Source organism: Podarcis melisellensis (genome assembly GCF_964234715.1).
Source record: "Podarcis melisellensis genome assembly, chromosome: 10".
NCBI lineage: Eukaryota > Metazoa > Chordata > Lepidosauria > Squamata > Lacertidae > Podarcis > Podarcis melisellensis.
The window spans coordinates 52522903-52539181 of NC_138542.1; the positions used below are offsets into that span (position 1 = coordinate 52522903).

At 48.6% G+C, this 16279-nt stretch overlaps 1 protein-coding gene across 1 annotated transcript; it reads right to left on the minus strand.

Annotated features, from left to right (window-relative positions):
• Window positions 1-359: 359 nt before the first annotated feature.
• Window positions 360-4528, minus strand: ASCL1 (achaete-scute family bHLH transcription factor 1). The gene is made up of 2 exons (XM_081928446.1): window positions 3465-4528; window positions 360-1686 (listed from the first exon to the last, which is right to left on the minus strand). Exon 1 carries the CDS (start codon window positions 4227-4229, stop codon window positions 3504-3506), a length of 726 nt encoding a protein of 241 aa, XP_081784572.1. The 5' UTR covers window positions 4230-4528; the 3' UTR covers window positions 360-1686; window positions 3465-3503.
• Window positions 4529-16279: the final 11751 nt, after the last annotated feature.

A 16279-nucleotide genomic window follows, 5' to 3' on the forward strand; every position in this document is an offset into this window, starting at 1 on the left:
TCTTTGATTTTCTGGTGTACACCCTGTTATATAGCACTAGAAAGTGGAGATGTCAGATTTTTAAAAAGAGCTCCCTCCCTGCTAGGATTCATTCTTTGGTGGAGTATGATTTGTGTAGATGCAGAAAGGGAAACTAAGCAGGCAGACCTCTCCCTATTTAATACACATTTGGAAAACCCAGCAGCAGAAGAGCAACTACTGCAATATCCTTGTAGGCCTGCTTATTTTGAATCCTCATGTGCATCTATATATAACAACAGATTGAGCCCCAGAAGTGTAATATCCCCCTCTGTGAACATTTGACTCTTCTTATACATGGAAAACATAGGGCAGAAAAGAAAATCAAGATGTGCAGTAGAACCAGGAAGACGTTGCTTTAATTGAAACAAAAAGTTTTATTACCAAACTAGTTTGTATAAAACACGGTTATACATGATTTTTGTAAGTTTGTAATAAAACAGTGTGAAAAGGCAGTAGTAAAAGTTTTCTTTTTCTTCAAAAGGCAGCAGCTTGTAAAATAAATAGCTACCATTTTGCGTTTGGACAATAGCTGCATAAACTTTGTTCACTTTGAACAATTGTTTAATAACATTATTAATACATTAGCAAAGTTTCTATAAAAAAGTAAGACACATCGGTGCTAAAGTACATCCGGAGGCATTTCCAAGTCCTTTACAAGACCACATGACAAAAACATGGCAGTTGTAAGGTCATTTTGACTACGCATCTAGATATGAAGAGGTAATAAGCATTACATATCATTTAAAAAGTTATCAAGATATACACATTTTAAACCATTTGTACAAAAAAAGTCTATAAATTTCTCTGTCTCTTATATACAAAAATAGCTTAATATATCCCCAAAATTGATTAGGATACAAATAGATTTTTTTTATATAATAAAAAGTTCACAAGAAAAAATTGGAAGCATTTTATGATGGGGATGGTAGGGAGGAAGTGGATGAAGGAGAGAGGGAGACGTCAGAGGATTCTTTGAATACAGCATAGTTTTGATTTTCAAAATCTCCACAAGTACTAGGCAACAGGAGTGTCCTTTGCACACTTATTTAAGAGCAAGTCCCACTGAATCTAGTAAGCATAAACAGGATTCGTCTGCACAGCTGCAGTCCTAAAGCCATATACTTGGGAAGAAGTCCCACTGAATGCTGTGGGGCTTACTTCTGAGTAAGTATGCTAGGATTGCACTGTGTTTTGTGTCCAGAAAGCTGCGAGTGAAACAGTCTTTCCAAAGAAGCAATACTGTATTTATTTCAACAAAATGGAAAGATCCTTGCTCTGTTGAAGATGTATATGATGTATATAGGCAGTGTTGTTTAACTTTGGGGGTACTGAATAGGCAGATAGTTGCTCTTGGGCCTCCTGTTGCTACTAAGCCCATTGTGCAGCCTGATCCTATGTATGTGAATGTCACTGAGGCTGCAATCCTGTGCATGCTTATCTGGGAGTAGTTGAGTCCCATTCCATTAAATGGGGCTAACTTCCAAGTAAACATACATAGAATTGGGCTGCATGTCTCTTCAAAACAGCCTGGAGTGCAAAGGCAGAATCAGGGAGTGCTTCCGGTTTCTTGCAAATGCAGTCAAACTCATTCTGTGCTTCACTGTCTTGACTTTTCTTCCTTTCCATAATGGGAAGAAAACAGATGCAACCGTTTTTCAGCAAGTCCTGTAACAACATAAGGAGAGAGAGGTAAGCATCAAGGCTTAATCCAAGTTGTGACAAGGACACAATTGGTTTTGGCATGCCAGCTCCATTAAGTGATCATTCTGCTCAGAAAGACACACCCGCTTCACAGCAAGGCCTACAATTCTGTTACGTTGAATTTTTTGGATTTAACTCAAAGATGCTTCTGAGTAAATTATTCAGGACTGCAGTGTAGATCCCAATGACTTCAATGGGTGCAATTCCCAAGTCCTGAACACGCTTACAGTAATGCATATCAACTCCCAAAAAGTCCCATTATGATAAATGGGGCTTCTTCCCCATAAAGTGTGCATAATGCTTCAGTCCTAAATCTTCCTAGGAAGGAGGTCCCACTGAACACAGTGGCAGAGATCCCACTGGAACTGGACTGGATCGCATTTAAGATTAAGTAATCACATTCATTACACTGGCGTGATGGACCTCAAGCAGCCTCCCATCCAGGCACTGACTAGACCTGGGATCTAAGTGATCTCACAGTGTCCTTTGACCACAGTCTGAGTCCTGTTAGCTTCCACAGAACTAGCATCCAGACATATTTGGAATGAAGCCCCTTTAACAGTTCTATATCATAATATAGATCTATTGGTCCTCTCATAGGACATAGCAGGAAGTTAAACCAATGGAATATTCTTCTGAGTTATTATTTTGAGTACCAATTGGCAGGAATCCAAGTGTGCTAGCTTACGGTTTATCGTGGTTTTGTTGCTGTTTTAGTGTTTTGATTCATGTAGACAAAATATTGTTGTGATATACATTAGATAGTGAATGGGAAATAAATAAAGGTTAAGGGCAGTATTGACCTAGCTGCTCAGTGAGATCCCAGCTGAAGGCTACAAACCATTTTCCAGGCCTACTGCATATTAAGCATTTTGTTGACTACAGAAGCCCAGTCTTGGAGTCAGGCTATGTAATACACAAGCCACTTAGGCCAGTGTTGTCTCACTGACAGATCCTACTATAGTTGACCACTACACTGACTTCCAGGAGTACGGTACTTCTGGAGCACTTGGTTATTTGCAGTTTTGTAACCAAATAGGGCTAGTTCAAAGTAGGTCCCACCTCCCCATAGGGCACTCAGAATGTATCCCAGTATTGAACACTGAATTAAGAGAGGAAAAGAAAAGAGAAGCATAGGCACCCTACACTCCATTTGCCATGGACCAGGGGGCTCTTTTTTCACCCGGGGCCCAAGCAGGGCAAGTGGTCCATGGACTGCAACCTACCACTCTGGAGATGAGCCACTGAGCTCAGCGGGATACAAGTCGCTCAACTCCCATCAATTTTAATGAGATGGTGTCCTCCACTCCTAAGCTCTTGTTAGGTGCATTTGCACATGCTTGTCCTCCCCGTCAAATTTGTTTTGATTGTAACCTCCTTGGGGCAGCGGCCTTGCCTTTCCTCACTCCGACGAGTGCCATGTGCACTGATGGTAATGGAAAAATAGCTGACTAAAAGCACGAGGCTCTTAATCACAGGGTTGTGGGTTCGAGTCCCACCTTGGGCAAAAAGATCCCTGCAGGTTGGAGGCGGGTTGGGCTAGATGACCCTCTGGCTCCCCCTTCCAGCTCTATGGTTCTATGCAGGGGGTTGGACTAGATGACCCTCGGAGGTCTCTTCCAGCTCTACGGTTCTAGAAAAGAACAAACCCTTCTTCCTTTCCGACCTTCCAGCACCGGAGCCCCGCCACGACCCCCTCCCCGCTCGCCCCCCACCCGAGAAGCTGCCTCAGCCAAACCCACCTGCTGCCAAGCCAGCGCCAAGAGGGCCTCGGGGGCCTCTCAGAACCAGTTGGTGAAGTCCAGGAGCTCCTGCTCTTCGGGGCTGAGGGGATCGTAGGACCCTTCGTCCGAGGAGTAGGAGGAGACGGGCGAGCCCGCCATGGAGTTCATGTCGTTGGGGTAATTGGGGGAGATGGTGGGCGAGAGGACGCCGGCCTGGAAGGCGGCGCTGACGGCGTCGTGCTCGTCGAGGAGCTGCTGCAGGGCCCGGATGTACTCGACCGCCGAGCGCAGCGTCTCCACTTTGCTCATCTTCTTGTTGGCGGCGCCGTTGGGGACGTGCTCGCGCAGCGTGGCGAAGCCCAGGTTGACCAGCTTCACGCGGTTCCTCTCGCGCTCGTTCCGCCGCGCCACCGCCGCCGGCTGCTGCTGAGGGAGGCTGTAGCCGAAGCCGCTGAAGTTGAGGCGCCGCTTGCAGCGCATCAACTCCGGCGACGACGAGCGAGGGCGCTTCACCTGCTGCTGCTGCTGCTGCTGCTGCTGCGGAAGGGGCTTCGGCGCAGCCGCAACAGGCGCTTTGACGCCGCCGCCGGGAGAGGACTGGTGTTGCGGGTGGCCCGCCGATGCCGGGCTGAGCTGCTGCTGCTGCTGCTGCGCGCTCTGTGAAGCGGCCACTGCAGCCGCCGCCGCGGCCGCCGCGAAGAAGCAGGCGGGCTGCAGGAAAGGCGCGGGAGGCGGCGGCTGGCTGGCGACGCTGTCCATCTTGGCGGGGCTGGCGCTGGCCATTGGGCGGCCGCACAGACGAGGAAAGGCGCGCGGCTTTCGCTGACCTGAGGCGCGGGAAGGAGAATTTGGTTTCTTTTTAATTAAAAAAAAAAGAAAAAGAAGGGGGAAAAGGCTTGCGGGTGCAGAGCGCGAGCGAGCTCAGAGGGCACCGCCGGCTTGGCCTCCTCCCCTTTCTTTGGAACCGAGGGAGGCTCGTGGCGCTCGCGTGTGCGCAGCCCGCTTCGCCAAACCTCTTTTGCCAAAAACGTCCAGAGATTGTGTCTCTTATAAGGGGCGGCCGGAGCTGGGCTCGCTGTTGTGCCCCCCCCCCCGCTCGCCCCACGGCCGCCGCCTTTTCTCTTCACACTCTCCCCCCACCCCCGCGCGCTCGCTCGCTCGCGCCGCCTCCTATCGCTGCCTCTCTTCGCGCACACGCACGCACCCTCTCTCTCTGTGCACCTTGCGCCTTCCACACTCCCCGGCTTTGCAATGAGTGGCCGCGAGTCGGGGAAGTGCTGCCCGTCTTTTCATGACCGGTCCGGAGAAGGGTGTTGGGGGGGTGTGTGTGTGTGTAAAAGAATTGGATGGAAAAGGCACAATACACAGGGACGCGCGCGCACGGTCACAGGAGCAAACCCCCGTACACACGCGTGCACGCGCGCTGGACCCAACTCCGCCTCTTCTCCCCCCACCGCTCCGCTTGCAAGGTTTGTTGTTGCAAGTGCGTGCGCCCGGCGCGTGCCGTTGGCCCAGCCGCTGAATAAACAATTGGGCTGGGCCACCGCATGTGGGGGGAAGGAGGGAGGGGGCCCAGGCGGCACAGAGAGCGCTGATTGGCTGAGTTGAAGCCGAGGCGGTAATGGAAGAGGGAGGGGGCTGTCGAGAAGGGGCGTGGGGGGAGGGGTTCCCCGGGCTCCTCGCAAGCGGGGGAGGCGCAAGCTTTCCTCTCAGGAGCCGCTTTCTGAGGCGGCGAGTTGGGTGGAGGGTCGTGGCGGGGGGCGCCTGAGAGCGCGCTTCTTGGGAGACCCCTGCGAGGAGCAGCCCGGTGACAACGGCGCGGCCCCCACGGGTGAACGGGGCGGGGGCAGCGGAGAATCGAGAAGCACCAGCCCTTCCTGCGAGACGGAGCGACCGCTTGGAGAGCGCTGTCAGGCGGCGGGCTTCCGAGCGAAGGGGAGCTTCCGTAGCGCATGAATACAACAAACATGACCTGCCAAATGCACGCCTCGTATCCCACTTGCCAGGGAGCTGGGATTGCTCCAGTTCCCTGCCATGTGTGCGGCTGATGGCAAACTTGGCAAACTACTGTGACATGTGTGAAATGCCGCTCAGGAGCAGGAATCACAAATCTGAAGCCAATTCAGGCATATGAAGATGCTTCACTTTGCATACCCCGCCAAATATTCATGAGTGCATAGCTTTAGTACAAGGAAGAACTCTGGTCAGATCTGCAAAAATAATGTAAAGTTCATAAAAAGACTTGCCTGGATGTAGTGGCAAGATTTAAGTGCCAGCCCTGCATATGGCTGTTTAAAATGCAGCCCTCCAGGGATCTCTGTCTGGTCCTGAGTGCCAGGCCATGCCCCTCGCCAGCCCTGGTCGTGCTCCTCTCAAGTGCTTTTGTCTGGTGCCTCCTCAGGGACTTTTGTCATAATGCTTCTTCCTTTCCTGGATGGAGAAAGGTGAAGCCTCTTTTCCTAGACCCTTTTTACTCCAATCCCAGTGTTGGATTTAGGGTGATGCAGGCAGTTCCCCTGCACAGGGCTCCAAGCCGAGGGGGCACAAAATTGAGAAGATCCATAACTGAGAAGTTTCTGTGGGAATGCCAAATTTTGGCCTCACAGGGCGCCATATAATGAAAGATTAGCAAAGTCCGCCCCTATGCTTGCCCCACCCATCAATGGCATGCAGCCCCTGGAAGGTTTCCTATGAGGGTCTGCAGCCTTTGGACCAAAAAAGATGCTCCATCCCTGTTGTCAAATGTCAACAGCCCTGGGTACCAGCATTATATTTCTAGGAGCCTCTTCAACCAGACATATTGGCTAGCTCTTATTTTTAACGTGAGAATATTGACGCTGCTGAAAGCACTTAGACAGGTGCTGTGTTTTTATGCCCCCCTGCCCAGGCCTACCATCAGCTTCAGGGGGCAATTTTAGATCAAGAAAACAGCACAGAGGCCCATAGCATCCACCTCACTTCACTGCAGCTTGAGTAAATTGGTAAAGCCCATCAAGGAAATTTAAGTCAAAGCAAAGAAGTTGGGAGATCCAACCAGAGGCCTCTTGTGTCCACATGTAGGGTGGCTCTAAGGCTCAATAATCCCTAATATATATTCCAGACTTAGATGTGCAATGAAATAAAACCCAAAGTGCATTCCAATGACTCACCTTGAAATAGTTGTATACAACAATGAGTTAGTCCATTGCATGCCTGTCAATAGCCTCTGTTCAAAAGAGGCAACTGAGGAGAGATTCTCACAACCTACTGACCATAGGCAGACAACTTTGTAAATATGCCCCATAAATGCATGTGTGATTAGGTGGGGGGGGCTGTTATTTCCCAAATATTTGGAAACAAAGCACCTTACAACACACCTGTCTTGCCCAGAATGGTCATCTCTGATTGAGAAGGTGTTTCAAGCCCAGCTTTTCATGGAAGGGACAGCTACAGGTTTAAGGCAACCTGGGCCACGTGATGTTTGATAGGTGGAGGCCCCATGAAACTCATTCTGTCCTCAACCACCCAGCCACCCACCTGCCTTCTTACTTAGTCCAGGCCAGGTGTGTGTGTGTAGCACTGACTGTCAGCTTCTTCCTTTTCCATAGTCTGAAAACTAAGACCTCAGCCCTGTTAGAACTCAACAGGGAGGAGAATGGCACCCACTCCTCGTGCTCCGTTCCAAATCATAGTTGCGGCCTCCCCAGCGCCACTCAGTGCCCGGTGTGACTGAACCAGTCATGCTCCCCTAAATCCACCTGCCAGTCAGTGTAGACAATACTGAGTGAGATGGATCAACAATTTAACTCAGAATGGCAGCTTTCTGCGTTCCTAGACTATCATCATCCTTGGCCCATTGGTCATGCTAGCTGAGAGGAGCTGGAATCCAGTAACAGCTGGGGAGCTTCAGGTTTCTGTCCCTGCCACAAATGAAAGTGTCTAAAAAAGGCAAGAAATATCAAGCCAGTGGTGCATGGGACCCAGTAGGTCCATGCCTCCCCTGCATGACCATAAGGGGGGCAGGTCTACCCAGTGGCGTAGAGTGGGGGGTGCAGGGGGGGCCGGCCACCGCACCGGGCACAACATCTGGGGGTTAGGGTTAGGGGATGCAAATCCACGGGTTAGGGGGCGCAAATTACTTGCCTTGCCCCGGTGCTGACAACCCACGCTACGCCACTGGGTCTACCCAGGGATGTTTTGTTCCTGGAGAAAATTGAACATTAGTTTTATCAGCCAGGTAAGGTTTCTAAACTTCTGCATTGCTCCAGATCTCCTGTAGGCTTTGCTTATGATACACAAGGGCATCATATCTATATGATGCCCTTCTCTCTCTCTCTCTCTCTCTCTCTCTCTCTCTCTCTCTCTCTCACACACACACACACACACACACACACACACACACACACACACAGCTTCTGAATTAGTTTTGTTATCAGGCTTTCTTCTCAAATTACTGATCGGAATAAAATAGCTATTGAAGTGAAGAGTTATAGGTACCAAATGCGATTTCTCTCTCACACACAGTCTCCTTTCACTAGCTCTGCACCTGCAGTTAAGAGTCCTCAATTTCCCCATAATAATAAATATTCCTTTTCTGCTCCCCTTCTAGAAACTCCCGTCATTATTTTGCCCTTGTTTTCTGGGTGTGAATTGCATGCAGCCACAGGCCCGGGGTCTTTTGACGTCCCCCCACTGCCCTCTCCATTTTTCTTTTTTAAAAACTTTCCTCTGCTTAAAAAACAACCTTGCTTTAAAGCTTTTCCCCGCGTGTGCGATGATAAAATGCCCGTCCTTTCGAGAAGCATAACGAAAGTCATTAATTCTACCTAGTTCTTCAAAAGACCCAATACATTTGGAACTTTTTTGGGGAGGAGGGAGAAAGGAGGGTCCGATTTGTTACACTCTGTTTTGTTACAGTAGGCAAGCTAGCTTAGGGTCTTAGGCACATGTCTCTGCCTCCCCCCTCCCCAAACCTTCCATCTCTAAGAGCGAAAATAAAGTAAAAGGTCTTTCATAGTAAACAAAAAACAAAACAAAAAACCAGCTTATTCTCCGCATAGAAGACATGAATAGCTGGGAGGGCGGGGGGAGGAGGAGGAGGAGGGGGCACCCTTACAATTTCCATCTCTCTCTCTCTCTCTGCTGGGTATAGCATTCAAGATCAGTCCAGTATTCAAGAATCAGTCCATTTTTTGCTCAGCAAGAGAGTTTAGAAAAGAAGCGTGGGGTCTATTCAGGGATCTTTCCCCCCTTCACAATTGTGGGGCTTTATGAACCCTATCTTCCATGCCTTGTCAGGGTATTTGCTGGAGCCCAATTAGCGCTTTGTGCTGCAAAGGGTCTTTTGCTGAATCTTTGAGGAGGCAGGAAAAAAGGAGGAGGAGAAAGAGGAGGCGGAGGGGGTGGGGTGGGGAGGACTCTCCTCAAGTCCCCCTCTTATTTTGACGATTTCAGTCATTACTCCGTGTAATAATTAATATGACAACTGGACGCTGAAGTTTGTATAGAAACAGCTCGGCAACAGCAGAGAGAGGGAGCGTGCAGTGGGTGGTAACAAGCTAGGGATCACACTGTCCAGGCACAGGGAGAGAGGGAGAAAAGAAGAAATGCGAAGAAAAGAAAGGAGAAGGAATAATAAAGATAAATAAATAGTTGGCACAACCCGCAGGAAGATAAAGAGAGCTGGAGAGAGAAAAGGAGTTTGAAAAGGGAGAGGGGGAGGGAGAGGGGGAGAGCACAGAGAAGTTAACTTTAAAAAAAAACGGTTTTCTGACTATAACTCTGGATGCTGAAATGTTGTGAATTAAGGGGAAAGAGACGGAAATTGTTTGAGATTTCCTCCAAAATGGGAAGAGACGCGGAACTTCTGCAGAAAGGAATGCCTAAAGTTTGTGTGTTTAAACTAAACTAAACAAAATAAACCACACACCAGTAATTCTAAATGGGAATGTTGCATTTGTTTTTCTGATTCAAAGTTTCCCTTCAGGGCTGAAACTCCGTCTTTTTTAGGGGGGGGCGGAAGGAGGGGAGGAAACGATGGCCAGTCGGATCTCCCGCCCCCCAACACACACACACACACACACACACACACACACACACACACACACACACACACACGGGACTTCAGCGAGGTCAGTATTTCACTCTTTCCGAGTTTTCACTTTCCAAATCGGCTGACCGTGACATTGACCTCCGTCCGGCCACGATGGACAATCACTCCCTCCCCCCTCTGTGGACCAGCCCTAAATCAATCGTCGCCGTTGTTTTCGAGACTCTTTTTGTTCATTTACCATTATTCTTTTAAAAAAAATTAATTAAAAAGGACGTCGTTACGATGCTTCCCCCCCCCCACCCACCCAGCCATTAAGGGCATAATAAATAATTAGGGAGCCTTAAGCATATTAGCTACAGCTCATGCTAATCAGCGGCCTCGGGTCTCAAACTAACCCGAAGTGACAGGTTTGTTGCATTTAACAGGAGGAGAGCGGGATAGAGATATTCAAAGCTCCCATCCCTCGCTCCTTTTTGCAACATAGGAAATGAGAAGTGGGGTGAAGGCGCTGCAGAGAGCCGTTTGCAAACGTCGACTTCTGGATCAAACCGAGTTCCTCGGCTGCTGTCACTATTGCAACTCTAAATTGCACAGCCTGCGTCGCAGATGCAGCCACCGTCTCGACAGCAAAAGGCAATGGGTGGAGTATTGGGGGGGGGGTTGTCTCTGAAAACTCGCCCCTCCCCTTTCTACTCCCCCCCAGCAACTTTCCCCGCGCAAAGGACGCCGGGATCAGGTCGGGGGCAGTTTGCCGACTTGGCTGAGGTCAGTCGTGTGTCCCCATTGTGCGGCCACGTGTCCCGCGTCCATCAGCGGCCAAGGCGGCGAGGCTCTTTGCTGCACGGACGGCGATGGGAGCTCGGCCCGAGGCAGCAAGTCGAGGCATTCCCAGCCAGGTTTGCTAGGGAAATCGGACGGCTGGGCGTGCAGATCCACTGGGCAAAAAGCACATTTTCTGTCTGGTATTCACAGACTCCAAGAAGCAGACTTTCCCCCTCCGTTCGGACGTGTGCAATTTCCTGTGGCCCAATAAGTCAAATATAATAAGAAATCAAGTTGTGCCCATGCATCGTCCGCAGCTGTGTTGCTTGCTTCCCTGCAACGCGGGCAAAGTGTGACTTGCACTGTGATGCTGGAATATTAGTCTAAATAGGACAATTTAATCTGCAGAGTTTGGGAGCTTTCTTCCTTGCCTTGCAGCTGGAAAACAAGGGTGCTGGTTCCTTAAATGTCTCCATCCCTACGTTCAAAGCTCACCCTCTCCTTTATAAGCATTGACAGGCCTTTTCCAGATCAGACTTCCTTAAAAGTTAGGAATAGGGCTGAGAAACTGAAGAGGTTTGGGCTCCCAGCCGCCATCTGCCTCAACATGTGTGGCCAATGGTCAAGGAAGATGGGAATTGTAGATCTGACTATATTGAGATGGTCATGGGTTCCTCTCCTTTGGATTTGGAACATGGGAAGTTGTTTTATACCATGTCTGACCAGTATTGCCAACACTTACTCGCAGCAGCTTTCCAGAGTTTGGGGCATGGTTGCATTGCAGGGAGTTGCACTACAGGTAGCCTTAGGGAACCTCCCCACTCTATGATTCTGTGATTCCCAGTCCTACCTGGAGGTACAGGGTGATTGAGCCTGACCTGGGATCTTTCGCATGCACAGCATGTGGTCTATCACTGGGGTGGAGTCAAGGAAGGAAGGACTTGGCAAGAGTTGTATAAAACTATGCACAGTCTGGGGACAGTTGATAAAAGAGAGGTTTTCCCCCCTCCTTGATAGTACAGTGGTACCTCGGGTTACATATGCTTCAGGTTACATATGCTTCAGGTTACAGACTCCGCTAACCCAGAAATATTACCTCGGGTTAAGAACTTTGCTTCAGGATGAGAATAGAAATTGTGCAGCAGCGGCACAGCGGCAGCAGGAGGCCCCATTAGCTAAAGTGGTGCTTCAGGTTAGGAACAGTTTCAGGTTAAGAACGGACCTCCAGAACGAATTAAGTTCTTAACTTGAGGTACCACTGTACTAGAACGTGGAATCATCTAACAAAAGTGAATGGTGGGCATTCCAGGACACACAGCAATAAGTACTTATTCACACAATGCACAGTTAAACCGTGTAATTTGGTTGTCTAATTTGGGGGTCATGGCCACCAATTTAGATGGCTTTAACATGGGAGTAGAGAGCTTCATGCTATGGGTACTGGTCAAGGTGGCTGTGTGCTATCTCCATGGTTAGAGGCAAGATAGGTCAGGATCAAATGCACTTGTTCCATTAGTGCATAGATTTACTGTTTCTCAGTGCATAGATTTACTGTTTACTCCCTTCCTCCTTCCCCAATGTGTGCCCCCTGCCCCCTGCTCTGGAGGGTTGGTGGAACCCCTAGAACAGATTTGGGGAGTGCATGGGAGGAAGGGTGTGTGTGACATTGTGTTGTGCAAGCTGAAATCTTTGTGCTGACGGAACATCCACATATGCTTTTTTGAATGCAGCCCATACTGTGAACACCAGTCACTGGCAGATATTGGGGTTGAGGCCCTCACTGTGTATTTCCCATAGACTTCTGACTGACCTCTGTGGGCAAGAGCAGAGTGCGACTGGTGCTGTCATGCAGGGGAGCAAAAACAATGCTGTAGAAGAGAGCACAAGAGGCAGGGACACCAAATTTTAGTGTTGCACAGGTGACTGCCAAAATCTGAGAGTCCAAAGTCTTTTGAATAGCCTTCTGGGGGCCATATGGCAGTGGCGGATGGGGCCAGAGTCAAAGTGGCCAGAGCAACAAATGTGGATCCTGACTTTATGTACCAGGCTGCTTTTTGCATCCCCACCCAGGCAAGCGTTCAAGGACATAGTAGGGGTGTGGCCTAGGAAGTAGGTGTTTCCTGAGGGCAGGTAGATGGTTCCCTATCTTTGTGGTTCTCAATCCCTGCCTTGATCTGGCCTTTATGTTTGAAAGGAGGAGGAGAGGAAGGAGTGGAGCCCTGCTTTCCCTGGAGTAGAACCTTCCAAATCCCCAAGAATTAAGCATCAAGAAAGGGGGCCTACTGCCATGATCATGGAATCATAGAATTGTAGATGCTTCTTGTTGGATCATCATCAGCATAACACTAAATATCAGTTTTTGGGGAACAGTGGGAGAGGGCTGCCATGTTCATGTCCTGCTTGAGAGCTTCCCAGAAGCATCTGCTTGGTCACTGTGGGAAGCAAATGCGAGACTGGATAGGCCTTTGGTCCGATCCTGCAGGGCTCTTTAAATGTTCTTAGGAGAAGCTATGGAGCAAATGGTCATGCTGGGAAATAGCCTGCCTGCCTGCTGGTGACAAGCTGTCCATGTCAGCTTGGTCTTGTCAGGTGGCCTATGACATTAGTGAAGAAACACTGATGTTCCCATAGGCTGGAAGCTGGCCCACAGCTGACTACTGATCCATCTACATACAGGTTTGAAGCTCTAAGGTGAGGCAGGAAAATGGAAAAGCAACTCTCCCTCATGTCAGATTTTAAACTTCCTTACTGACATTCTCAGCCCAGGTGGCCGTTGGCAGTGAGACCACAGCTTTCGATTAAAAAATGTAAAATGAGTTGGCCTGTTTTTGATCTGGCCTTGTTACTATCTCCTGAGCTGCAATTTGATCTGCAGCAGTTAGCAGGTGATAAGATTTAGCTCCCATGCCCAGGAAATACCCACCTATTGTAAATCTCTGTTAAAGAGGCAGAATGTTGATTAAAACATTGTGTCTACTTGGCAACACCAGCCAAAGCTGGTCTTACAAAGGAGGTGAAGTAGAAGGCACTCAGGATCCTGTCTTGGATGGCTCTCAACAAAACAAAAACAAACAGATAAATAAGGAACCTATACTTGGCAACTCACAATGGGGCGTTCGCAGAAAACTCTGCACACAGAAACTCTGCACATACACTAAGCAAAAGAATGAAAAATCACTACCCCTTCTTTCTCTCCCCTACAACCTCACAATGTCTGAGATAGCAGTGTATCACACCGAATGTAACTGACCTGTATAAAGGACCCTATGAATTGAAAACAGAGACGTCGTATGTACGCTTGTTAACTATGAAAATCCTTTAATAAAAACAACTAAAAAACCAAAACAAAGAACTTTCTATTCACTTTACTGAAAGGACTTGAGTTGCAACTAATTTCTGATCAAGTGCTTTCATAGGAGAAAATGGAGTCAAGTGTGCTTCTGGTCATTTGGGGAGAAAAGGGGGAACATGGAAGTGTTGGGGTGCTATTCAGCTTGCATTGGAGGCTGATGGGAAAGAGTAGGTGGAGAAACCTCCAAGCTTCCCATACTGTCCTTTAACCTGTGCTGGACTTCCCCCGGGTGTTGTACTGATACTCTGGGTGGCTGATCACTTTTCGTATTTCCTTGGAAGACAAGACATCTTTGTTCATCTCTTTTTCTAAGAAGAATGGCTCTTTGAACCTCTGCCTAAGTTAGAATTAAGATCTTTCCTATCGAGCATGCGTTTTCTTTAAATTTAGCTTTCTTATTTTCCTGACTCAGAATCTCAGTGTGGAAATATCATTGCCTGCCCACCAATACTGCATGCAAGGTTTTTTGTTTTTTAAAATCCTGATACAGCTTCAGTCATGAGTAAATTGGAGTGGTGTCATAGCCCAGTGGTAGAGCACATGCTTAGCAGGCAAAACATCTTCAATCTAATCCCCAGCATCTTAATGGAGGACTGAGAAAGACGTTTGCTACTAGCATAAACAGTACTAACTTGATGGATGAATGGTCTGGATCAGTCTAAGGCAGTTTCCTGTGTCTCTAGTTGTGGCAGAATGTCAGTGAGGATGTGCAACCAAATGCACATTCTGTTGATACGATAGTGTGGTGCATATTGACTCCCATCCACATGTGGGTGCATGCTCCCTCTCCTTCCCAACATTTGCCCTGTTGCGAACGCCCCATTGTGAACACTTTGTCCAAAAATGTTAACAGCGTGTGTCTTTTTTTTTTTGCAGAGGTGGAAGAGGTTCATTATAAAAAGGTTGCTCATTTTGGCTCAGCATTTTATAATGTGATTATACTCCTTTGAACAAAAGTTTGGCAAAGTGGTAAAAAGACGGCAAAATCGTTTGTGCATCGACCAAAATTCCTGGGGAGTGGTAGCGCTTGGGTGTTGCTAGGAAATAGTATCTCCGCTTACTGACTCAATTAACTGGAGTGAAGCAAGGGGCAGGTGCTGGTTCAGGTGCACAGGAGATGGGGTTCTTTGTAGAAACTGCCTTACCTTAATTAAGTTGGACCTACCTACCCTTTCTCCCTTTTATTGCTGTGTGTTAAGAGGCAAGAGGGGGGACGGGACAGAAACAGGAAGTCCATCATCTCACATGGAAAGATCACCATCTACTGGCCAGTGATCATATTAGGAAGTAGAACACAAACTGTCTCCCTTCACAGCCATGGGTAGGCAAACTAACTCCTTCATGGATCACTGCCTTGCCATGGCGAAGGGGCTTGAATAACTTAGAGAAGCTATGAGCTATGCTGTGCAGGACCACCTAAGATGGACAAGTCATAGTGGAGAGTTTTGACCAAACGTGATCCACCTGGAGCAGGAACCGGCAAGCCACTCCAGTATCCCTGCCAAGAAAACTCCATGGACAAAGACAACAGACATATAAAAGTTATGACGCTGGAAGCCAAACTGCGGGAGGCAGTGGAAGACAGGAGTGCCTGGCGTCCATGGGGTCACGAAGAGTCGGACATGGCTAAACAACTAAACAACAACAACAAGGCAAACTAGGGCCCGGATCCGGCCCAATCGCCATCTCAATCCGGCCCGCAGACGGTCTGGGAATCAGCGTGTTTTTACATGAGTAGAATGTGTTCTTTTATTTAAAATGCATCTCTGGGTTATTTGTGGGGCCTGCCTGGTGTTTTTACATGAGTAGAATGTGTGCTTTTATCTAAAATGCATCTCTGGGTTACTTCTGGGGCATAGGAATTCGTTCTCCCCCCCCCAAAAAAAAATACAGTCCGGCCCCCCACAAGGTCTGAGGGACAGTGGACAGGCCCCCTGCTGAAAAAGTTTGCTGACCCCTGCTTTAAGCCCACTATCTCAGACTCAAACTACATGTTACATGGGAGATCAGTGTTTCCCATTATTTGGAAGTTGGGGGGTAGAGGAGACACTTATGATATTTTCTCCGGTGGGAAGCAATAACAGTTGGGGATGAAGGATCACCCTCTGCCTCTGCCAAGGTCAGGCTGGAGAGATCAGATGCAACACAACAAGCAAGAGCTCAGGGGGCAGGAACTAAGATCTCATAGAAAGCTGGGCAGGGCAAAAGAGGTAGGAAGCGGAATGGCATATATTGTTCCAGCAGCTGGTAGATTAATATCGTCTGGCTTGCTAGAATATGCCACACACCAGCTGCAGGTGCTTAAGTCTGTCCAAAGAGGCCTATCTCATGAAGAATGCTATTCCTAGACTAGAGTCATGCGTGGTGATATTGGCCTCCCAAGTGTGCACATCATCATTGACCAGCTGCCTTGGATCTTCTAATGCTGATGCTCTTAAGGGAGAAACAGGGGTGACTTGGTCAGGGACTCCACTGCCAGTGGTGGGTCAGGAGCCCACCCCAAGGGTCCTTCCTGAAGGCAGACCTAGGGAGCATCTTCAGTGATGGTGTCAGGGGGCTCTACCTATTCATCTGGATCTTCAGTCATCAGGAGGTCTCAGTCCTCAATGGGGAATTTATGCTCAACCACTGAGTTAGGGCCCTTTCCCATAGGACTGGGAGCCCATGGCATTTATTCAAAATAAAACC

Excerpts from the sequence above, each read along its gene's own strand:
- ASCL1 (XM_081928446.1), bottom strand. The coding sequence starts at position 4,229 with ATGGCCAGCGCCAGCCCCGCCAAGATGGACAGCGTCGCCAGCCAGCCG.